The 26,128-nt window shown below is 35.1% G+C and overlaps 2 protein-coding genes across 2 annotated transcripts; both read right to left on the bottom strand.

Moving 5' to 3' along the window:
• Positions 1 to 5,732: 5,732 nt before the first annotated feature.
• LOC101966316 (protocadherin beta-4) lies at positions 5,733 to 9,287 on the bottom strand. The gene has a single exon (XM_013358176.4). It carries the CDS (start codon positions 8,693 to 8,695, stop codon positions 6,353 to 6,355), a length of 2,343 nt encoding a protein of 780 aa, XP_013213630.2. The 5' UTR covers positions 8,696 to 9,287; the 3' UTR covers positions 5,733 to 6,352.
• A 4,122-nt stretch (positions 9,288 to 13,409) lies between these two features.
• LOC110596893 (protocadherin beta-5) lies at positions 13,410 to 23,077 on the bottom strand. Its single transcript, XM_078046623.1, has one exon. The coding sequence runs from the start codon at positions 22,358 to 22,360 to the stop codon at positions 20,009 to 20,011; it is 2,352 nt and encodes a 783-aa protein (XP_077902749.1). The 5' UTR covers positions 22,361 to 23,077; the 3' UTR covers positions 13,410 to 20,008.
• Between the last annotated feature and the right edge of the window lie 3,051 nt (positions 23,078 to 26,128).

The following is a 26,128-nucleotide window of genomic DNA, read 5'->3' as shown; positions in this document are numbered from 1 at the left end:
TTCAATTTTTTAAAAAGATATCTGTAGGATTGGTAATTATTTTTCTTTTTCATTTCTAATATTGTCAGTTGGTGTTTTCTCTTTTATCTTTCTTCATCTAAAAGTTTTTAATTTTATTAAAAATTACAAAGAAACCCACTTATGTGTTTGCAGATTTTTCACTGTTGAATATTTGCCATTTTCTTTTATACATGTTTGCTTGGGTGTGTTCTATGTATACCTCCATTCTCTATTCACATTTGATTTGCTGTTGTTTTTCTAGCTTCTTTATATGAAAGCTTGTATTGATTTTTTTAGTCTTGCTTCTCTAATGTGTGCATTTAAGATTTTAAATTCTCAAGTTCTGTTGTGATATGTCAGTTCATTTTTTTAAATTTCACATATCACTTCTCCATTGCAAAATTATTTTTTATTGGTTCCTTTTAGAAATACATAACAGTACAATCCATTTTGACATTATTTTACAAGTATGGAATATATCTTGTTCTAATTCAGACTCCAGTACTTCTCCTTCCCATTCCCTCTCCCCACCCCTGCTGCCTACTCTATAATGATCTTTCTGCCATTTACTCATAGTTTTTTTTAAATTAATTATTGTGGATGTACCCAATGGTGAGATTAATTGTGGTATATTCATATATGTACATAGGAATGTTACATTAGTTTCAAAATCAACTCACTCCAGTGGTGCAGCCACATCAATGTTTATAGCAGCATTTTCAATAGATGAATGGATAAAGAAATTATGGTATATATATATCAGAGTATTACACAGAAAAAAAATAATGAATTTATGACATTGGCCAGTAACTGGGTGAATCTGGAGACTTTCATGCTAAGTGAAATAAACCAATCCCCCCTGCTTCAAACCAAAGGTCAAATGTTTTCTCTGAGATGGAAGCTAACACACAATAAGATGGGTGGGGAGAATAGAAGTTCAATGAAATAGATATGTCAGTTCTTACATTTCACATAGTTGAAATTACTTGAAAATTTCTGTTGTGGTTTCTTTTTGACTCATGGGTTTTATTATTAATTTTGAAGTATTTGGGGATTTCTTGTCATATTTTAATTTCTGCATTATTCTGCTTCAGTCAAAAAGTATACTGAGTCATCTCAATATCTTTTATTTAAATATGAGGCTTGTTTTACAACCCAGAATATGGGCCATTTTCACATTTTATATACAAGTAATAATAATATGTATGCATAAGTGTGCTATGGATGTTGATGTATTTGAATATGATGTTTGTGTTGTTTAGATCTTCAGTATTCTTGTATGTGTGTATGTATGCTCATACATGGATGAATGCATATGTGCTTTGTCTTCTTATTCTATCAGAAATTGAGAAGATTGTGGGTTGTCTACTTTTAATTTGTATTTCATCAATTTGATATTTTCTTTTATTCCATACTTATCTTAGAGGGAAATATTCAGTCTTAAAACTCACATATTTCTGGTGTGAAAGAGAGATGGTAAAACATCTCTCTTTATTGCTAGCAATGTATCTTTCCTAAAAGTCTCCTTTATCTTTTGTGAATATAGCTACACTAAAATGCTTTTATTTGTATTATAATCTTTTTCAAATTTCTGTATTCTTTCTCTCAAAAGCCCATATATTTTTTATAGCAATAGTTGAGTTTTCTTTAATTTAGTGTACAATATTGTTGGCTCAATTGCATTATTAATGTAATATCTGATATCTGCCCATCTATAATTAACGTCTAATTATTTTTTACATACTCCTGAAATTTTGTTCTTCTTTTGGCATTCAAATAATTGTTATATGAAATTTCCCTTAAAATAGTTTTATTTTGGTTATCTTTTGAGTAGTTTTTCAAGAAATCTCAGCATGCATCTTTGATCTATAAGAATCTAATAAAAATATTGATCCTAGTAACTCCATAATTTTAATTAAAACATTAGAACTCTCCAAATCTATGCCTCTACCTCTCACATTGTTGTTGTTGTTATGAACTTAAATTTAATGCATATTTTAACTCCTTCAAGAAACTACTAACACTGCCCATTATAATCAACATTAAATCAATACTCATTTATATTTACGCTTCCTATCTTTTTTGTTTCTTCCTGCAATTCTGTGATCCCTTTAGGACTGGTTTTTCCTTCTGCCTAATGAATTCCACTGGAAGTATTTCCATTAGTGCAGGTATGACTGTGATTAATTCTCTCAGTTTTTGTTTGTCTGACAACTTCATTGCTGAAAGAAATGTTTGCTGATGATAGAATTCTAGTCTACTAATAATTTTCTTATCTTTAAAGGGCATTCTTTTTTCTTTTGGTTTTGGGATTTATGTTTAACATTAACTTTACTAATGCTTCTTAAAAATAATATGTGATGTTTTATGTGATTGATTTTGAGATTTGTTTCTCTTTAATATGGATCTTGATTTTTTTATTTTGAATTTTGTACTTTTTAAAAATTTACATCCTGATTGGGTTGCTGTGAATATCTTGAACAGTTAAAGACAGTTTTGGAAAATTCTTGGTCATTAACTGTTCAAATATTGCTTATTACCACTCAATTATCTCTTATCCTTCTAGAATTATAATCATATGTATGTTAGAGTTTTTTATTATGTTTTACATGTCATTAATGTTGTTTTTCATTATTTTTTGTGCTCCTATTTGGATATTTTATATTAACCTATCTTGTAATCCACTATTCCTGTAGTCTTCTATATCTATGGCATTAAACTATTTCAATAGTTTTATGTCAGATACTATAATTTTGCCATTATAGAATGTTCATTTTAAGATTTCAGTTGTCAGGTCAAAATCTTTTTATGTCTATTTTCTCTACTGTTCCTTATTTTTGACATATTATTCATGCTTATTTTAACATTAATTATACTATCTGGATTATCTGGAGGTCATTTGTATTATGTTTTTTCTCATGGTTTTACTCAGACATCCAGTTTTGTGCATAGGTGGTCTATTACTTTTCACTCAATTCTGGATATTTATGTAAAAAGATGTCCAGGATGAAAGTGATATTGTATTTCCCTAGGATGAGTTTACCTTTTCCTCTGTCAGCCTGATAGAACCCTCACTAGTCAAATTGTGTTTACTAAAACAGTCAAGGTTCCTTGACATCCTGATAAGCACCTTGCCTACAGAATTTTCAGTTGAAAAATTGGTATATTTTCTATGGCCCTTCCTATGCCATATCCCAAACTCTAATATTTGGATAGTAAAGAAAACTTCATTCTGCTTTCTAAGAATTTTCTACTTGGGTTTTCAAACTTCTGCCCTGGGCTATCCTGAGTTTGACAAGTGACCTGAGTGGGGAAACTGATCCTGAGCTTGAATTTTCCAGTCTACTAAAGGCTATAGAAGTTAGTCTGCCCCTATTTAATAGTCTGTTGTTAGTTTTCTGACTTAGCAAATTTCCTTGGGGGAAAACTGACTGTAGGACTCAGTTCTGATGCCTAAGTATTCTCAGAAATCTTAAACCATTTATTTCTTATCATATAATCTGCCCTCTGTTCCTGTAGAGAAATAATTTATGATATTTAGCCAATTTTCATGGTTGCTTTCTGCTGCCAGACAATCCATCTAACCTGGAAGCAGAATTCCACCAAAAAATATGAATGAGATTTAACTTCACACTTAAAAAATACTTTTTTGCAACTTTTGATTATAAAGAAAGAAGGAATCTGAGTGTTATGTGCTATATTACCTTCAATATAATTTTACCCCCAGAAAAAAATGCATTGAACTCACTACATGCTGTGCCTATAAACAACAAAGGAATTACAAAAGTTGTGTATATTTGAGTGAGGAAATAAATGTTTAAATGGGTGTTATTATCAAGATATTTTGCCTCCATTTCCTATTTTTTTCCCATGACAACCAAATTGACACATTTTTATAAGGTGTGCATATTGTGAAATTTTACAATGTTTATTGCTAAATTCCAATAATTGAATTTCAAAAGTTGATCTGTTCTAAAGTCTTGTAGTGGCTCCTTGCTGGCAAGGAATAATTCATGCTTTTTCCAGGGATAAAGTGGGTTCTGGGTGTTTATTTGTTCAGTCTATTTAGGTGATTATACAAATTAGACTAGCCTAGGATAAACCAAAAAAAAGTGAACTTGGATATTTGTGTATTGAAATACATTGGTAAAGCCTTCAATTTGATTTTTTTATTGTCATATATAAAACTATTTCATTTAAATAGCTAATAAATTGAAACATCATTAGTGTTTACTTCTATATTTGTGTCTTACATTGTTTGTATTTTGTTATTTTTGTCTCTGCCTCACTTAAATTTTTAAAAGGAAGGAAAGCAAAAAAATTATATTTGAGGAATAACAAATAGCAATTTACCTTTGTTTATTTCAATATATACTTAGGAAAAAAGAATAATCCGGTGAAAAAATGTGTATACTTTAAACTTCAATAGAATTATACTTGAGATTTAAAAATAAATGTGTTACATTATAAAGTAACCTTTTCAATTGTTCATATTCTGCTAAAAGTACAATGATGTCTTCATAGAGTTTTATTCATATGAATTTACTAGTTAGAAATCATATTATCCACCTATTGGCTTACTGAACACAATATAAAACAATTATAATTCAGGTAAATTAATTACTGTTCCAATGTGTTCAGAGACAAAATATTATTTATTTTGATATGTGATATGTTAGAGATTATATTAATTTTTGGTTATTGCATACCTAGTGCATAAGTAGTGTTCCATAAATATTAATATTAAATTGTAAATAATTTAATAATTTGTAATAATATTTATACATAATGAATGTGTAACTTTAAATGATATACATATTATCATGCAACTTCAGTAGGATAGAAAGTTAAACTAAATCAAAATAACTAAAGGTTACATTAACAAACAGAAGATAATCAAACACAGAAAAGAATGCATTATTTTGTTGACAAATACCTTCCTTTTTTAATATTTATTTTTTAGTTATCGGCGGGTACAACATCTTTGTTTGTTATGTGGTGCTGAAGATCGAACCCTGGCTGCACGCATGCCAGGCGAGCGCACTACTGCTTGAGCTACATCCCCAGCCTGATAAATACCTTCCATATCCACAAAGTAATGTAAAGTGAAAAATCTGAGATCAACTGATAATCAGAATTCAATAGAATTCCTGAAATTCAGGAGAAATTTCCTAACACTTTTGAATGAGTGGGGAGAAGCTGCAGAAAAACACATGATACTACAATTAGGGCTGGGAATGTAGCACAGTGGTCACAATGAAAAACAAAAGGATCCTACACTTACACTTGTATGTGTAGGCCAAAAGGAAGGGCAAAATCAGATGTCCCAAATTCTTTGGAGAAGTTTAGGGTTTATTTCAGATTCTAAGATTATTTTTTAAAGCTTGATAGCAAGATATTATTTAACAGAATTTGTACAAAATGTTTGGTTTTGCTTTGGTGCTAGGAATTGAAACCAGGCCTTGCATGTATGCATGCATGCTCTACCACAGAGACACACCATCTGCCACTTAACAGTTTTATTTATTGAAACAAATAAGAAATTATATAAGATTTTCTCTTTATTATTTGTGGATTAAGATTATTTTAAATTTAATATTCATATTTATAAACCCATATAATATACTAAGTATACAGTAACCAAATATTTAAGATAATCTATCAGGTGGTGTCACAAATGGGTCACAATTTTAAGGTACTGATATTTTAACAAAATTCAAGTTTATATAATATTTGGGAGAAAAAGTATGCTAAATATTAAGCTTACATGTATTCAGAGAGCTTACATCAGTAGTATACTCAACCAGAAAAGCCAATGTAAATACAAAGAAATTCATGCAGATTTGAAGTTCCGTGGAATGCATACTTGCTTAGCATGCAAGAAATTCTGGGATCCATCCCCAGCACCAGTGAAATAAAATAGAATTTAAAACACTCTGGAGTTGAAAAGATGAAATTATATGGTAAAGACAGGCACCACAAGTAATAGCAATTCAAGACTTCATAAAAGCTTTAATATTAAATAATTTTAAACGTTGCTAAAATTTGAGTACTATTGAGTAATTTCTACTTAGAGAAATATTATTGACCAAGATAAAGTCAAATGCGGGAGAAAACACATTCAATACATACTGTAATTTAAATGCTAATTACATTAACTACCAATAACAAAGAACAAATTAAGCACTATCTGGAGGATATGGTTGGGATAGTGCTATCAATGTTCAAGAAACACAATTTCTTAATAAAAAGACCTTGCAATCCGTTGTTTGCCAAAATTAATGAGAGATTAACTCAACAAAATAAAACAATTAAGTGAATACAAAGCTATAAGTGCAGGTGGGGGCTTTCTTTAATTTCCACTGTCCTGAAGCAAGAGATTGGGGAATATTGGTTTCAGGAATTTGAACTCACCAGACCCAGAGTCTCCAGCCAGACACACCTCATACTGGTAGCTCTGAGACAGTGTCCCAGTTCCACTGATATCCACCAGGTGGCCAGGAAAGTGGCCCTCAGGTACAGAACAAACACCAAGCGGCGCCGCCCTGCGCCTCCTGCACAGTTTCACTGTCACGAACACCAGCACAGAGAAGAGAAAGAGAGATGACACAGAGGCCAAAGCGATGACCAAGTAGACAGTGAGCGAGTCCCCCTGCGAGCGCTCGGGCGCCACTTCCGGGAGAGGCAGGTAGGGCTGGGAGAAGCCATCCACCAGCAGCACGTGCAGCGTGACGCTGGCAGACAGCGGAGGCTCGCCATTGTCCTTGACCAGCACCACTAGCCTGTGCCTGGCCGCGTCGCGCTCGCTCAGCAGCCTGGCGGTGCGCACTTCGCCATTGTGCGCCCACACGCCAAACAGCCCGGGCTCGGTGGCCTTGAGCAGCTGGTATGACAGCCAGGCGTTCTGGCCTGAGTCTCTGTCTACTGCCACCACCTTAGTGACCAGGTAGCCCTGCTCTGCCGCCCTGGGCACCAGCTCAGTGCAGGGTGCAGAGGCGTTCTGCAGCGGGTACAGCACGAAGGGCGAGTTGTCATTGTCGTCCATCACCACCACTCGCACCAGCGCCTGGCTGCTGAGTGCTGGTGAGCCTTGGTCTGTGGCGCCCACGCGGAACTCGAATGCCTGCAGGGCCTCGAAGTCCAGCGCCCTCAGCGCGAACAGCTGCCCATTGTCTGCGTTGATGGAGACCAGCGAGGCGAGGGGCAGGTGCAGGTCCTGGGTTGGCAGCAGTGAGTAGGTGATCTGGGCATTGGTGCCTGAGTCTCTGTCTGTGGCGCTGACACTGCCTATGTGCAGGGCGGGGCTGTTGTTCTCTCGCACCAACAGCGTGTATGACGTTTGGGAGAAGGCAGGGGCATTGTCGTTAACGTCAGAGACGAGGATGGTTATGCTGTGCTCGGTTTTTAGCCTGGGCGTCCCCAAGTCGGTGACTGTGATGGTGATGTTGTACTCTGCTCTGCTCTCTCTGTCCAGCGGGCTCTCTGTCACCAGGGTGTAAAAGTTCTTGAATGTTGGTTTTAGAATGAAGGGCACATTATCTGGAATAGAGCAAGTCATCTTTCCATTGTCTCCAGAATCTCTATCTCCAACACGGAATATAGAGACTATGGTCTCAGGAGCATTTTCTGGTATGGAGCTGGTGAGTGAGGATATGGTAAGTTCTGGGGCATTGTCATTCACGTCCACCACCTCTATGAACACAGTGCCTTTTCCAGAAAGGCCTCCTCCATCTATAGCTTCAATTTCCACATGATAAGATTTAGTTTTTTCAAAATCCAATTTCTTCCTCAGTCGGATTTCCCCTGTGATTTCATTTATTGAGAAAGTTTGTTTAATCTCATCAGATGGTTGGAACAAGCCATAGGAAACACTCCCAAAGTTTCCAGCATCTGCATCCCTAGCTAAGACGCTGAGGATTGGGGAATCTAAGGGGCTGTTCTCCAGGACCTGCACCTCATATGGGGTATGCACAAACTCAGGAGCATTGTCATTGACGTCTATGATCAGGATTCGAACTGTGATTGTTCCAGATCTAGGTGGAGAGCCACCATCCAAAGCCATGAGGGTTAAGCTGAATTCAGGCTGCTCCTCTCTATCCAGGGCTTTGTCTTGTACCAGGTCTGGGTATTTCTTGCCCTCACTGTGATTTCGTGTAAGGACGTGAAAATGAGAATTGGGATTGATGGTGTATTTTTGAAGCCCATTGCTACCCACATCCAAATCCTGGGCTACTTTCAATGGAAATAGAGTCCCTGGCTGGCTGTTTTCTGGTATTTTCAAGAGCATTTCCCTATCAGTGAATGCTGGAGAGTGGTCATTTATGTCCTGTATCCATAATTCTCCCTGAAAAAATTGCACTGGCATTTCAAGAAACACCTGGAAATGCAGTACACACCGTTCAATAGGGCCACACAGTTCCTCCCGGTCTATTTTCTCCTTCAGAAGCAAATCGCCAGTCTGAGGATCCAACAGCAAACGCTGCTTATAATCATCAGACATAACCCGAACAGACCTGGCTGCCAATTCCCCAGTTCCCAGGCCCAAGTCCTTTGTCAGATGGGCTACAAAGGAGCCGCTCTCTGTTTCCTCCTCTACAGAATAACGAAGAGACTCTGGGCGAATCTGAGACAAAAACATCATAAAAATAAAGGCTATCACTTGCCTGCTCAGTTGAACTCTCTGTAGTTTCCCCATGTTGTAGTCGGGTTGCTTATATCCAAGTACTTCAGGAAACCCCAAAGAAGACTGGAGATGTGGAACACTTGTTTTCCTGTTTGGAGGAACCCTCACAAAGTTGATTTTGAGCTTAAATTGTATATTGCTGCCCCAATCCGTTGGCAACTCCGTATTATTTGCACAGCTTCTCGCGTGTCTTTTATAAGATCTTGAAACAAAAGTGTATGGGAGGTTTTAAGGGACCTACATTCACAATCTTAGCCTGCAGCGCCACCCTGCGTCTTAAATTATGAATTAACACAATATTTTGAAACCAACGCTCATCTGGGATATTTCCAAATGAAAATCATTTTAAAAGTCTATAGATTTTTAAAATAAACGTTGCTGTTGCTTAAATTTTGTAATTTATTATTCTAGTGCATGAACTAGAATAATGGTGTACACAAAGCAAGAAGATGTCTCAATCTCCTCATGCACCCTCATCAGTGGAACTTCATTTCTCTTCTGCATAATTTAACCAAGGGAGATAAGATCTTATAAAACTTACCTGAAATTAAATTTAAAACTTATTTCAATTTAGTTCATTGTAGTTATATATATTTATTTATAGGAATTGAAGATTTTATGGTAATGCAAAAGTTTAGAAACGTGTATCACGTGGTCTAAAAGAATAGGTTCTATTTTACAAAGAATAGGTTCTATTTTTCCACACTGATATGCAAATAATAACAAATACAGTTAAATAATGAGTAATCTCGTTTTGTTTTATTAATGCATTTACAGTGTAAAACTACGTCAATCTAGAAGTAAGGCAATGAGTATCAGAGCCATAGACTTTAAACTAAAGAGATATTGAAAGGAGTTTTATAGATATGGAAATTGAATCCCAAGGGATACAGGACCTGTTTCTTCTGGGATTTTTATCAGTCACACCATATAGATAAAGAAACTAAGAGTTTAAAGAATCTGTCTAAAGAGCAGAACCAAAGTTTGAAGCTAGAGTTATGGTCTCAGGATCCATTCTCTTACATGTCTGAGTCAGATTTTGTTCTAACATTTTGGTCAGAATCCCCTCTTGCATTATTCCTTTTTAAAAATATTGTATTAGTTGTTGATGGACCTTTATTTATTTATGTGTGGTGCTGAGAATCAAACCCAGTGCCTCACACATCCTAGGCAAGCACTCTACCACTTAGCAACAACCCCAGCCCCTGTATTATTCCTTTTTCAGGTGAACAATGAACTTTCAGATAATTTACAGTAGATCCAAACTTTAACCTTGCCTTAGACACATAAATATGATAGGTGAAATATATCCAAGTTTTCAACATTTGAAATGTTTTCTTTCCCTTCAGAGGCAGTTATCAGCAAAGAGAGATGCTTATCCACCTTAGAATTTAGAAGGCAAATGGATACTCAGTGTTCACACTGAGATTATTAATGAGGTAAGAAAAATAACAATGGCATATCTAATGAATTACCTGTAGACTTAAATATTGGATAAAATAGATATCAACAATTTTTAAAAAATATTATCAGTTCCTATAAAGGCTTTAAAGCTACAATGAAGAATGGAGGCTAGAAGTATGGCCCGGCATATTTTGTCAAGGATAATTCTCTGCAGACTGTGAAACTTATCAGGAAAAAAAATCTATAATTTTTTTCATCTTCATGAGAGAAAAGTTGATGATATAAAGAATGATCATCCCAGTCAGGCAAGGTGAATCATCCATTCTGGAAGATTCTTGTGACTATTTACATAATTGATTGCCATAACTAAAGCATGATATTTAGTGTTTTTCTTCTGCATTTTAAATACATAAAGAGAAATGAAATAGTACTCAGAAACTTAAGTAGTATCTTTTAATACTTTTCTGGTAACATATTGCAAGAACTTTAAACACCATTAAAGAAAAGATCTATTAAAAGAAATTTAAATACAAGTAGTCCTAAAGTTCAAAATACTAAATCCATAATTGTGAGTTTTGAATAGTCTATTTTTGAAAAATGTGAGTGTTTTAAAATTTCATGATGACTTATGGGTTGTTTTGTTCTTTTGGTGAGGTAAGGGTACAGGAGGGATTGAACTCAGGGGCACATCCCCAACCCTATTTTGTATTTTATTTTGAAACAGAATCTCACTGAGTTGCTTGGCAATTCACCAGTGTTGAGGCTGGCTTTGAATTTCAGATCTTCCTGCCTCAGCCTCCAGAGCCTGCTGGGATTACAGATGTGTGCCACCTTTCCTGGTAGGCTGTTGTTTGTTACTAAAGAGGAGAAGTAGAGATTAAACTAAGCATTGAGGGCTGCGGATGTGGCTCAAGCGGTAGCGCCTCGCCTGGCATGTGTGCGGTCGGGGTTCGACCCTCAGCACCACAATCAAACAAAGATGTTATGTATGCCAAAAACTTAAAAATAAATATTAAAAAATATTTTAAAAATAAACTAAGCATTGAAAGGAAGAGAAATAAATTGGTGAAATAGATATTATATTTGTGTGTGTGTGTGTGTGTGTGTGTGTGTGTGTTTCTTAAGGAGTCCAACTTATCTCTGATGAGCAGTGTGACTCCAAAAAATTCGTGAAACACCATCAAACTATATGAAATATAAAAGATGGTTAGTAACACTAATGGTAAAATAAATAAATACTTCAAATCTCATGACTCATAAATTGCCTCACCAAAAGTCTTACTTCATTATGAAGTTAGGCCTACACATTAAAGAGAAAAATAAGGCAAATGGGGAATTAAAAAATTTCAACTCTAGGCACAATAAATAAAGCTAAATAAAATGTAAACTCAGAACAGCTGATATCATTTTTATAATTAAACATAATATCTATGCAACCAGAAGATAGAACATTAATGTGACTAGCTCCCAGGATTCACCTCATAAATGTTACTAGAATGGAAGATATAAATAGCAAAGAGTAGAGATGAACTAAAAACCAACAGTCATGAAGATCTTGGATGGATTTGGCTTGTCATCTGAAACAGAGTATTTATAAATGTATCTTTCTTTCTGGATGGCATTTCTGAGTTCTGATTGCAGCTTAATGGTATCTTTGTCTTCCGGAGTTGTTCATTCATTCTGACTGTAGCACCAACAGTCATCCTCAAATATAACTTGTTGATTCTATTTCTCATTTTAAAGCAAATGTAATCAACAGTACAGCATGTATCAAATTCAATATAGATTGCTGAAATATCTTTGAGAACAACTATAGTTATGGTAAAAAGAAGACAGTATCTCAATGTTCTCCCAAAGATATCAGTTGGATATGTCAAGAAACTTTCTTGTAATAGAAAGTGAATTATATTAGATTCCTAAAAGACTTCTTTGCTTTTTCTCTATTTTGCTTTTATTTGATTTACTTGTACAGAATTGAATTGATTCTGCTTCCATATACATGTTCTCACAGTGAATAAAATAATTTTTGATTATGGAAAATGTCCAACACATACAAAGTAAACAGAACAAAACTCCATGCATACAGCATCAACTTTCACATCATTGTTTCATCTATAACTTTCCCTCCACTCTGCCTACTCCAAATATTTTTTGTATAGTTCTTTCCTTGATATAATGTTTACATAATTAAAATACACTATTTATTTATTTGGCAGTACAGAGGATAAAACCCAAGGCCTTGAGCAAACTAGCCAAGCACTCTGACTCTAAACTACATTCCTACCCCTTAACTACCATTTTACTATGAATCCATCTGTATAACTCACACTTCTTTCAAGATGTAGAACATTTTTTTCTTTCAGTGGGAATAATCTTAAATCATATTTACATTTATTTTTAATAATTGTGGGGCAAAACCTTGGTCTTCTCTTTACACAAAATGGAAAGGAAGACAACATTTAAAAAAAAATCACCATGACCCATGCTCTTTATTCTTATATATACCAAACTGAAATGATAGATATTTTAAAGAATAATTTAACTGGATTGTTACCAATGTCCAGCAATAGTATTTTAACTGATGAGACATTGTGAAGTATGTTAAACTAAATTTCACTTAGTTAACTTAAAATTATTGCACAGTTTATCAAATTGATTTCCATTGTTTACTTCAAATATTTGTTTTACTTTAATTGTATTATAACTTTAAAATATTTTTCAGGTTTATCAAAAGTGAAAAACTAAACTTTAGGGATGAACTGAATCTCTCAACAACTTTAATTGAGTTACTTACAAAGAAAAACACATCAATTCGGGAAAAACATAACATGTAAGCAATTCATAAATAAACTTCTCAATTGATATAACATATTGTAGAAAAGTTTGAAGATATAAAGATATTGATGCAAAATCACACTTAAAAACTCAAATGGTTGGGTAAGACTTTTCAATCACTGTTGCTAGAGTGTTATCAATTTTATTGATATTTTTCAAAGATCCAGTACTTGGTTTCATTATTCTCTATTATTTTTGCATTGAATTTCCTTGATTTCTATTACCTTCATTATTTTCTTTCTTCTGCATGCTTTGGCTTTATTTTTTTCTTCTTTTACTGAGTTCTGTGATGGAAGCTGGAACTGGCAAAATTCTGGGAAATTAATTTGAGACTTCTCTCTTTTCTATTTATTGAAAAATAATTTCAGCTACTTATAAACCACTTAGTCTATGGTACTTCATTACAGAAGCCTGAATTTATGAAGACAATTTTCTCTCACTGTTTTCAAGGTGTTTCCTTTGCTTTTTTTTTCAAATATTTGAAGTCTTTTGGTGTGGATTTCTTTGGGATTATCCTGTGTAAGATTTATTTGGAGTTTTGATTCTCTGAGTTTGTCTTTTGCCAATTTGGAAAGTTTTCAGCCATTATTTCTTTTCAATTTCACTCTCTCCTCTTAGAATTTCAATGACACAAATGTTGCCTCTTTTGTTATTGTCCCACAGGTTGCTTAGACTGTTCCCTGTTTTACAATCTCTTTTCTCTTTGTTATTCAGATTAGATAAATTCCATGGGCTGGGGTTGTGGCTCCTGGTAGAGCACTTGTCTAGCATGTGTGAGGCACCGGGTTTGAATCTCAGCACCATATATAAATAAATGAATAAAATAAAGTTTATTTTAGTAAAAGAACTAAAAATACATATTAAATTTTTTTTAAAAAAATCCATTGTTCTTTTAGTTCACTGATTCATTCTTTGTCCTATCCATTTCCCTCTTGAGCCTATCCATTGAGGTTGCTTGTCTTAATTATTGTATATTTAATTTCTAAAATTTCACTGGTATTCCTTTCCATCTTCCATTTTTTTGTGAGACCTTACATTTCTTTGCTGAAACTCTATTTTTCATTTATTCCAACCATGTTCATAATTGGTTGTTGAAGTACTTCATGAACTCTGTTTTGAAAACGTTTTTTCAGATAATTCTGACATCTCTATCATCTTGGCATTAGGATATCTATTAATTGTCTATTATATTCACTTTGATATCTTACTGATTCTTGACATGACCCAAATAGTACCTTCCTTGATGTACTTGTATCACCATTGTTCATAGTGACTAAATTCAGAGCAACTAAAAAGGCAATCAAGAGTAAAATGAATTAAAAAGTAAAAATGTACTCACAAAATGGAATACAACAAAACAACATCATCAACATGGATTTTGGTTTAATACTATGATTTTTAAAAAGCAAACCCACACATGATCTAGACTACGTGAATCCCATTCATATAAATTACAAATACAGGCAAAACTAACTAGCATATTACTGAAGAACTTATGCATATATATTGCAGCTCTGAAGAAGAACAAATAATTGATTTAATAATATAAGACATTAGTTTTTTCCCCCACAGGGATGAAAGATGTTAAGATGGAGGCCAAGAGGTACTTTCAGTAGCATTTTTCTAATTGTTAAACAGATGTATGGGTGATCATTTTAATATTATTTATTTCAAATTGAATATATACAATTATATACACTTTTGTGCAATTTTAACAGATTTCAAAATAGGAAAAGTTTTTAAATAACAAAGAATAAAACAATTTCTCTGCAGTCAGTCTTCTTGGATTTGAATTATTCTACTTCTTACTAGCTGGGTGGTTGATGAAATCCTGACTCCCAATGTGATAGTATTAGGAAAGAGAGCCTTTGGAAGTAATTAGGTGTTGAGAATAGATCTCTTAGGAATGGTATTAGTATCCCTTATAAAAGGGATCCTGGAAAGCACTCTCACACTTATTCTGGTATGTGAGGGTATAATGAGAAATTGGCATTGTATAATCTGGAAGAGGGCCCTCAACAGAATATAACCATGCTGGCACCCTGCACTCAGACTTTGCTGAAACTCTATTTTCCATTTATTTCAACTATGTTCACAATTGCTTGTTGAAGCACTTTATTAAATCTGTTTTGAAAACTTTCTTCAGATAATTCTAACATCTATATCATCTTAGCATTAGGGAATCTATTAACTGTCTATTATATTTGATATCTTACTGATTCTTGATATAACCCAAATAGTACCTAACTAGATGTGCTTGTATCACCATTGTTCATAGTGAAAAAATTCAGAACTGTGAACAATAAATTTCAGCTATTTATGAACCACTCAGCCTATGGCAATTCATTATAGAAGCCAGAATTGGTGAAGACAATGATGTTTGTCAAATTGGTTTACTTCTGTATAGTCCAGTTTGTTCATCTCTTTAAAAATACCATTAAAAATTAAACCATTATTTGAAGGATTAAATGAGATATGTATAATGAATTTGTAAATAAATACAAAGAAGGTATATAATATACATTATATATAATAGGTTATAAAGTTTAATAATTATTTCTCTTCAAGACCTTTCCTCAAAAATCTTAAGGGTCATTTATTTCTAAAGAAATCAAAGGAATCTTCTAGAGAACACTAAGACACTTAGTGGAGGTTTTGGAATCTCAGAGTAGAGTCTTTTGCATTTTGGGCATATCAAGGATCACTTCCTGAAAAGGGCTCCCTACCCAGTCATCTCAGCCCACTATAAAGTCACATCTGACATTATAAACCTGGCCCTGCACTGCCTCTCACAGAGCACCTTGTCAGAATTTCTATTCAGGATAGAGGTCTTAGTGGAAGCCACCCTATAATACAAAGGCAGAGAATATATAAAAAGCAGCAGCTGCTTCAAATACTCTATCTATCCTTTTTTACATATAAACAGACAACCAGGGTGCACAAGACATAATAAAAAAGAGAAATATTTAACAAAAAAGAGCAAGAAATAAATGAAAGAAAAAGGAAAAGTAGAAAGAAAAATGGACTCTGTAGCAAACAGATAATTCAGGATATGAAGTGAGTTGTGGAAAATATGAAATGATACTTTGGAAAAGTCTCAATAACAAAGTTCTTAAGGATTTAAATATGACACCAAAATTAATAATACACTAGAAGGAACTCAAATTGAGATGTCAGAATATAAAAATAAAAAAACACAACAAAGTAAAACCCTAATATAATAGAGAATTAAGTATAAATGTTCCATAACTGATAAGCTCAAATCTCAGAAATAACAAGATAAAGTTAGGGATACAATTGGTAAGGGAATAGTAGTAGAGAGAAATATCTCAAAAATGAAAATATGTGAATTATCGGAATGTATAAATACATCAAGGGTCCAGAAAAATAAATGAAAAAGAACATATTATTATTGTGAAACTCAAATCTCCTAATAGAGAAAATTCTAAAATTTGAGAGGGAAGGAAGGAGACAGAAATTACACATATTATATTGCATATACATATAATTTATATATTTTATACATGATATGTGTGTAAAAGAAGAGAGAACAAAAAGGATCAACAATCAGATTGGGTAAGATTTATTTAAAATTTTAGATTAATAATCAATTCATAAACTATTTTAAATTGCAGAGCAAGAATTCTTTATCTCACTGAATCATCAGTAGAGTATTAGGGAAAAATAAATACATTTTCAGGCATGTAAGATATTAAGTTTTTTTCTATACATACTCTTTGGGGATGTCATTTGAGGATTTACTATAGCAAAGGGAGGGAATGAAAAAGGAAAGAAGGGAATGAGGGTCCCATCACACAATGAAATCAAATAGGAAAGAATGAAGACCAGAGAGCAGTTTGTTACAGATGCAGAGAACATTTAATTATTGTAGAAGATAAAAGATAGAAGGCTCCAGGTAGAAAATATGGGAAGCTGAATTCATGATTGGGATTTTGAAAAAATGTGAAGATGAGGTAGGGTAAACTCGAGAAGTTTAAAAGGTGAATCTATTTGATCTTGATTTTAGGGACATTCTTTTTTCAATGGCATAGGAAGCACAATGGTAGATCCAAGGAGCAGATATGATATTAGTTATCCCAAGTACTATGGCTGCATAAGGGACAATATTTTGAGAGAGAGAATCAGCCACTGATAACCAGGGACTGTCCTGACACTCTCAGGTAGGTCAAGATCTCCTACAGAACATGAACCATCTCACCCAACACCAATATCAAAAAAGACCTTGGTGATTCTGATTAAGTGCCACAGTCTGGCTGGGCACAAAATAACCCGGCTGCTACACAGCCTTGTAGGTTCAAAACAGGAACTCCTTTATTCTCCCACTCCCCCAAATGCCACAAACTCGGCCTTCTCTCTGGACACACTACACACCAACTGGAAATCCCGCCTCTGGAAATCCCTCCTCCTGCACTTCCCAAACCAATGGGAACTCTCCGGGAATCTCCAAAGTAGCAGGCTGAGGCAGACAGCAGGGGTCTAATATACACAGCTTAACATAACCATTATCATCTTGCTGGCTTGCTGGCATCACCTCTCTACCACTCCATTCTGGCAAAAATGCCCTGCGTCATTTGTACTTGGCTATGGCTCTCAGCAATTAAGCAAGATGAAAATAAACTTACTTCATGGTTGAGCACAAGCCAAAATAAGAATATTGTTCAAACCAGGACAATGACCAAAGACCTCCAATTCCTTGCAAATATGAGTTAATGTTGCTTCTTCACCAATTATACTTTCATTTCACCTTGTTCTCCTCAATTCCTCAATTAAATTCAGTGAAATAGCTAATCATACATTTCTTTCCCATTTTCTTAAAGCATCTAATCCAGAGCTAACCCTTACTTCCTTAAACCCTCTCCAAATTTCCTATCACAAATTCAAATCCTAGAACTCCTTTATAAGTAGTACAAAAGTAACCCTGTTACTAAGGTGATCCACAGTTTCTTATTTTCTACAGTTTCCATTATTACAAAACATCAATAGCCCCAACTTTATTTTGATAAAGTGTGTTCCTGGTGATTTTTGGTTGTAGGGAATTATAATTTATATTGTCACAAAAAGTAAAATTCAAATTCATATTTTCAGTTTCTAAAACATATCTATAGACAAGATGTGGTTAAAGGCAGAGATTCACTGAAGGAGGTTGGAAAATGTAAGGGAAAATAGGAAAGAAAGAATAAGAATGTCTGCATTTTATCCATACAAAAATCAATGAAACTATTGTTAATGGATAATAAATGGACTTTTCAATTTGACAAGAGAAGTACCTGAAATAGTAGTATATTCTATGTGAAGATCATATAATTGAAGTTATTTTTGAATGCAGTACCCAGCAATCATAACAGTAAATTGTCAAAGAAAAAAATGCCTGATAAATTACTAATGTTGTTTGTAGGATTGCCATAACTACATACCACAAATGGGTGGCTTAAATCACAGGTATATATTTTCTCACAGTTGTGGAGAATATAAGTCTCAGGTCAAGGTGTTGTCAGGATTTTTAAATTCTGAAGCCTCTTTCATAGATGATGATCTTATTCTGGTGACTTTGCACAATCATCTCTGTGTATGCATGTATCTGGTATGTCTTTTCTCCATGCCTAATTTCCTTTTATAATGACACCAGTTTTATTGGTTTAGGGCCTACACAAACCACCTAATATTAATGTAATTCCCTCTTCATAGGCCCTAAGCAAGATCATATTCTGAGGTAGTGGGATTTCTGATGTCATATGAAACTGGAAGGGATGGGAGTTCAATTCAACCCAAAACAATTATAAAAATATTAACTAATATTAAGGATAAATGATGAAACTGGTTTTTTGGAAGTTTTTAAAATGCTTTCTAATGGGATAAAATTTTAAAAACCAGACAATAGCATGTGAATGACTGGGTACATGTAGATGTTGTGGATAGTGTAAATGGCAAAATCACTTTGGAAAACTATTTGGAAATGTCTACTAAGAGTAAATATGTACGTTCAAAATAAGCAGTAATTCCATCCCTTAGTGTCCAACAAAACTGGAAAGTCAAAAGACATTGCAAAAATGTTCAGAGTAGTGTGATTCATAACAGTCAATCCATGCACCTACTCATATATGTGGCTACATGATATTCAATGAATTTTAATAAATATTGATAGACTAATACAGTAAAGTAATGAGTAATACAGCAATGAGAATGAAAAGACTAATACAGTGAAATAATGAGTAATACAGCAATGAGAATGAAAAAGTTAAGCAGAATAATGAATAAATTTCATAAAATATTGAGCAAAAGCAACTATACACAAAGCAGTTCATAGTCTATTATTACATTTATATCAATTCAAAAGGGGCAAAAATAAACTATGCTATGGTGAGGACATATGTCAGTTATACTTGGGTTCACAGTGATTTTAAGGAGAAATTTGTGTTGAGTGCAATACAAATGTTTCATTTTCTCAAGTTGCTCATGGCAATTACATTTGCTATGTGAAAATACATACAGCTGAATATTACATTCACTTTGCTTTCTGTATGCTATATATATATTTAAAAAGTTTTTCAAAAAAAATGTTTGCCAAGGAGGCTTAAGGTTGCAAAATAAGAGTAGATGTTGTTGCATTTTATTATGGTTTCTCACATGCTGGACTTGTAATCATATGCATTCATTTGGAAACAAAAAGAATAAAATGAAGTGATTTTTTTTAAATTTAACACCTAAAATCCTTGAGAGGGATGAAACAGAATGAGTACCATATAAGGAAAAGTTCCAGTTGAACTTATTAAGCCAGTTACCATGACAAATATACAAAAGACTAAAAATTTAAGGAAAAAAAAACCCTTAGCATGAATTTGTAATGACAGTGCATAAATGCAATAAAGTAAAATTGAGTTTTCCAAAGTTGGACAACACCAGCTAACAACTCCACTACAGAAGGGAAATCAAAGCTATACTTCAAGGGGGACTTTTCCTTCATGACACACTGTAACTCTTAATCCAGGAAAATTATAGATAAAGGGTAGAAAACACTACAATATAATCAGATTAATGGAATTCAAAACTATTCCTGAAGGTGCCATTTTAATGGGTTGCTTCTCTTGCACTCTTGGGAGATACGTTGTGGAATATGGGCTTCAGGAACTTGAAGTCGCTAGTCCCAGAGTCGCTGGTCAAACAAACCTCATATTGGTAGCTCTGAGACAGTGTCCCTGTGCCACTGACATCCACCAGGTGGCCAGGAAAGTGGCCCTCAGGCATAGAGAAGACACCCAGCGGCGCCGCCCTGCGCCTCCTGCACAGCCTCACCACCACGAACACCAGCACAGAGAAGAGGAAGAGCGATGACACAGAGGCCAAGGCGATGACCAAGTAGACAGTGAGCGAGTCCCCCTGCGAGCGCTCAGGCGCCACTTCCGGGAGCGGCAGGTAGGGCTGGGAGAAGCCATCCACCAGCAGCACGTGCAGCGTGACGCTGGCAGATAGCGGAGGCTCGCCATTGTCCTTGACCAGCACCACCAGCCTGTGCCTGGCCGCGTCGCGCTCGCTCAGCAGCCTGGCGGTGCGCACCTCGCCATTGTGCGCCCACACGCCAAACAGCCCTGGCTCCGTGGCCTTGACCAGCTGGTATGACAGCCAGGCGTTCTGGCCCGAGTCTCCATCCACTGCCACCACCTTGGTGACCAGGTAGCCCTGCTCTGCCGCCCTGGGCACCAACTCAGTGCAGGGCCCAGAGGCGTTCTGCATTGGGTACAGCACGAAGGGCGAGTTGTCATTTTCGTCCATCACCACCACTCGCACCAGCGCCTGGCTGCTGAGTGCTGGTGAGCCTTGGTCTGTGGCGCCCACGCGGAACTCGAACGCCTGCAGGGCCTCAAAGTCCAGCGACCTCAGCGCGAACAGCTGCCCATTGTCTGCGTTGATGGAGACCAGCGAAGCGAGGGGCAGGTGTGGGTCCTGGGTTGGCAACAGCGAGTAGGTGATCTGGGCATTGGTGCCTGAGTCTCTGTCTGTGGCGCTGACACTGCCTATGTGCAGGGCAGGGCTGTTGTTCTCATGAACTAACAGCTTGTAAGACGTTTGGGAGAAAGCAGGGGCGTTGTCGTTGACATCAGAGACAAAGACAGTTATGCTGTGCTCCGTTTCCAACCTGGGTATTCCCATGTCAGTGACTGTGATGGTGATGTTGTACTGAGCTCTGCTCTCTCTGTCTAGTGGCCCCTCTGTCACCAAGGTATAAAAGTTCTTAAATGTGGGCTTCAAGAGGAAGGGGAGATCCTCTTCTATGGAGCAAACCATCCTACCATTGTCCCCAGAGTCTGGATCAGAAACGCTGAAAATGGCAACTACAGTCTCTGGGGAGTTTTCTGGGATAGAGCTGCTGAGTGTCGACATGGTTAGTTCAGGAGCATTGTCATTCACATCCACCACTTCTATGGCCACTGTGCATTTTCCTGAAAAGCCCCCACTGTCTGTAGCTACAACTTCCACGATATAATGTTTAGTTGCCTCGAAATCCAATGCTCTTTGCAGATGAATTTCTCCTGTTATTTGGTCTATTACAAATGGTTGAGAAACTTCATTGCCTTGGAATAGTGTGTATGATACACTCCCATATGTTCCTGCATCTAAATCTTGAGCAGAAACAACAAGAACTAACGAGTTTATAGGACTGTTCTCAGGAACCTGTACCTCATACAGGGACTGTAAAAATTTGGGAGCATTATCATTGATGTCTACTACTTCAATGTATACTGTCATGATCCCAGATCTGGGTGTCACCCCACCATCCAGTGCTGTGAGGGTTAAACTGAGCTCAGACTCTTCCTCCCGGTCCAGGGCTTTCTCCAACACCAGCTCTGGGTATTTTCTGCCATCCCCATGACTATGAGTAACAACACGAAAATTGGAGTTGGGGCTGATTGTGTAGTTCTGAACACTATTGCTACCCATGTCCAAGTCCTGAGCTGATTTCAAGGGAAATACAGTCCCTGGCTGGGCGCTCTCTGGGATTCTAAGGATCATTTCCCTTTCTAGGAACTCTGGAGAATGGTCATTTACATCTGTGAGTTGCACATCAACTTGAAACAACTGCACGGGGTTTTTTAGTAACAGTTGGAAATGCAATATACAGGGTTCTGTCGCCCCACACAGCACCTCCCGGTCTAGTTTTTCCTGTAGAAGCAAATTGCCGGTTTTTACATCAAGCTGCAAGAGCTGTTTGCTGCCTTTGTGATGGATTCGCGCGCCCCGAGTGGCCAGCTCCTCCACCCTGAGTCCCAGATCTTTTGCCAGGTTGGCTACAGAGTAGCCACTTTCTGTTTCTTCTGGCATGGAATATCTAATTGCCTCAGAGTCAGTCTCCCACAAAAACAACAGCATAGCAAAGAAAATGACTTGCCTTTTGTGCGGGGATTTTGCTGGAGCAGTCTGCATTGTTCAAATCCGTCCAGAAGGTGCAGTTCCTTCAACTCGGTATACAGTCCACTCAAACGACTTTGTTAAATAATCTTGAGTTAAATGTTTCTGTCTGACATGCACTTAGAATGATCCCTTCTCTGAATATCTGTCTCCTGGAGCTCACCTACAATGCCTCCTTATTTTAGGGAGCTTTCAGAGTTCTGATTCCTGGTTCAATGGCGTCTGAGGCATCCAAGTGCCCAATAATCACATTCTTATCCTGCAGCGCCACCAGGCGTCCTTATTTACTATTGCGTATGATATTTGCTATTTTATTCTAAATTCTAATACTGCCTTGTATCAATATCCTTTTAATCACAAATCTCCCTTTGTTGTATCCTCAAGTTATTAGAAATTCTAAATAAACATTTTCTGAGTGAATGCTCAGTTCAAGAATACTTTTTAAACTGACACATGCCTCCAATCCCCGTGGCTAGGGTGGCCGAAGGAGAAACATTGTATATTTAAAGTCATCTTTGGGAATTTAGGGAGACCTTGTCTCAAAATAAAAAATAAAACTAGGTATACAGTTCAGTGGTTATGTGCCCCTCTGGTCCATCTCTGGTACCAAAAATAAACAAACTAACAAACATAGTTGGAATGATGTTAATATTCTCTGTAATAGTAACTTTTGATTACAAGAAGAAACTTTCTTGGTTCCTAATTAGATTATAGTAAAAAATAATTTCTAGTGGACACATAAAAATTCTAAAGTTTTACAAAATTGCTTTAATTTTTAGGCATAATATACTTGCAGAAAAGACACAAATATAAGTGTACCACTCTGAATTTAAAGTTGGCTCCATTCCTATAAATAGAATGTAGATTAAAAATAGAGTGCTGCCCAACCTCAGCAAGTTCTCTCCCGCCACTGTCTAATTAGTAAATTTCCCCATATCATAAGCTCTATCCTGAATTCTCCTGTCATAGGTTTTTTCCTTTTTGCTTTTTGTACTCATACATATGGAGTTATAGTGCATAACTCTCATGTCTGTCTTCTTTCATTCAATATATGTTTATAAAATTAATAGGTGGCATATCATTCTGATTTATTTCATTCTCATTACTTTACAATAGTTTTGTGCATAAATATAATCATGATTTTTATGCATTCTTCAGTTCATGAACATCCATCCAGTTTTGAGCCTTTTTTTCAGTAGTATTGTTATGAACATTCTTGTCTTATAATGATCATGTAAATGTAACTATTCTGAATATATTTATATTAGTTGTATTCCTGTGCATCATAGGCACACATCTATTTAGTATTAGCAAATACTGTGAAACAATTTTCATAGGTAGTTTTTCCAGTACCAATAAAGTATGAGAGTTCCAGTTGCTCCACATCCTTGTCAACATTCGATGTTGTCATTTCAGTTCTAACCACTCTATTGAGTGTGTGGTGATATCATTTTGTAATTCTGATTTGTATTTCTCTGGTGATTAACAAAATAATTTACGTTCTCACATATTTATTTATATTAGGATATATTCTTGTAAAGTACTTGTTCAAGACTTTTGTCATTTTTTCTTATTCAGTCATTAGCATCTTTCCTTTTGTGGTCTGTAGAAGTGTTTTTGATATTCTGGGTGTAGAACCTTTTATATAATATATTACAAATATATTGTATATTATATATCTTCTCCCAATCTATGTTTTATATTTTAATTTCTATCAATGGTGTCTTTGATCAAAAAAAACTAATTTAGTTTAATTTATAAATACTTTTCACTTTTGGTTAGCATTTTTGTGTTCTGTTTAAATCTTTGCATACACAAAGGTCTTATTCTTATATATTTTGAAATATTAATTACTGTTTTTCTTCTAAAGCTGTAATCAACTATTTTTTCAAATGAATCTGGTTAGAGCCAAAAATTTTCTAATACCTCTATACCATTTATTGAAAAGTTAATACATTCAAAATTATTTCAGAAGCCTCATTCCTCTTATAAATTAGGTGATTTCAGATCTGCTCAAGTATTCAATTTTTTTCTGTTTGTTTATCCTGCATTACCACATTGCCTTAGTTAATATAGCTTTGTCATGGATTTTATTATTTGAAAGTAAGGCTTCCTTTTTTTAAAAAAATAGACTATTTTAAAGAACGGATTTAGAGTCACAGAAAAAAATGATCATAGTGTACAAAGATACACCATGTTGGCAAAAAATTGTTCACAAAATCTACTTTTTATTTCCAAAATGTCTGTAGGATTTTTAATGATGTTTCTTTTTTTACTCCTAATAATGATAATTTGTATTTTTATTGGTTTACTTGATTAATCTAAAGAGCTTTAATTTTACTAATAACTATGAATAACCCACTTTAAATTTCACCAATTTTCTCATCTATTTTATTCTTTTCCTTATGTGTATTTTGTATGTATAACTATCTTCATTATTCACATTTGAATTGCTGTTTTTTCTATCTTCTTGAGATAAATCTTTCATTATTGATTTTTAGAATTTCTTTTCTAATATGTGCATTTAAGGCTTTACATTTCCTAGTTGTGTTTTTTTATGTCAGTTCTTGATATTTTTTTTTTACCCAGTTCAAACTATTTGGAAATATCTGTTGTGATTTCTTCTTTGACTCATGGATGTTATTATTTAATTTTGAAGCATTGGGGGGTTTCTTGTCATATTTTAATTTCTGCATTGTTCTGCTGCAGTCAGAAAGCAGAGAGGCTTGTTTTATGATCTAGAATATAAACAATTTTCATATTTTAATTGTATGTAAGAAGAATGTGTGTTTAGTGTGTTATGTATGTCAGTGTATTTGAATATGATGTTTGTGTTGTGCAGCACTTCAGTGTTCATGTGTCTGTGTTGTCTTCTTATTCTGTTAGGAATGGACAAAGGTATATGAACTCTCACAATATGGTTGTGGTTTGTATTTTAGTAGTTAGAGAAATTTTCAGTCTTGGATTCCACTTATTTCTTTGCCTTTTTATTATTATGAAACAGCTGTCTTCATCACTAGTGAAGAATCTTAAAGTCTCCTTTGTTTTATATGAATATAGCTATATTAAATATATTTTGGCTAGTGTACTAAACACACTATCCCATTCTTAACTTTCAATCTTTGTTTTCTCTCTTTCTCTCTCACACACATTTATTTGGTAGTATGTGTTTGAGTTGTTCTTAAATATAGTCTGAATATTTTGATTGTTTAATTAAATTACTTAAATCAATTATTATTATATCTTTCAATCCACACTTACCTAACTATGCTTCCATTTGATTCTAAGGTTTTGTTCTTCTTTTAGATTATTGAAATACCTATTATTTTTTATGCACCTTCAGTTACTTTTTGGTTGTTATTTATTATAAGATATAACTGTTATCTACACTATTTCTACTTTCATGAGATAATCCTTGGAACCTTAGAAATCTCTACTCTACACCTGTACCTTGATGTTCTTGCAATTATGAATTTAAATGTCATATATTTAAATGTCATATCCTTTAAGAAACTGCCATGTTAGAGTCTGTAAACAAGTCAGGATGGCGCCTGGCATTTTGCCAGAGGGAGTGGTTTGTGAGGTGGCGCCAGCGAGCCATTAAGTGTGGAGATTCCTTATTGGTTGACTGCTGTATCTAGTTTATGTTAATTAAGATAAGCTGTGTGGAATGTATAAATACCCCTCTGGTCCTACAATAAATGGCTCCCACTCCTGCTGTATCAATCTGCACAAGTTGTTCATCACCCCCCCCTCCCCTCGCCGGTTATTTTGCCCAGCCAG

Source organism: Ictidomys tridecemlineatus, chromosome 1 (genome assembly GCF_052094955.1).
Source record: "Ictidomys tridecemlineatus isolate mIctTri1 chromosome 1, mIctTri1.hap1, whole genome shotgun sequence".
NCBI lineage: Eukaryota > Metazoa > Chordata > Mammalia > Rodentia > Sciuridae > Ictidomys > Ictidomys tridecemlineatus.
The sequence above is the reverse complement of the archived record's forward strand: the minus strand, read 5'-3'. Positions and strand labels throughout refer to the sequence as shown.

What these genes read in the sequence shown, in the direction of transcription:
- LOC101966316 (XM_013358176.4), bottom strand. Translation starts at nt 8,695, where the DNA reads ATGGGGAAACTACAGAGAGTTCAACTGAGCAGGCAAGTGATAGCCTTT.
- LOC110596893 (XM_078046623.1), bottom strand. Translation starts at nt 22,360, where the DNA reads ATGCAGACTGCTCCAGCAAAATCCCCGCACAAAAGGCAAGTCATTTTC.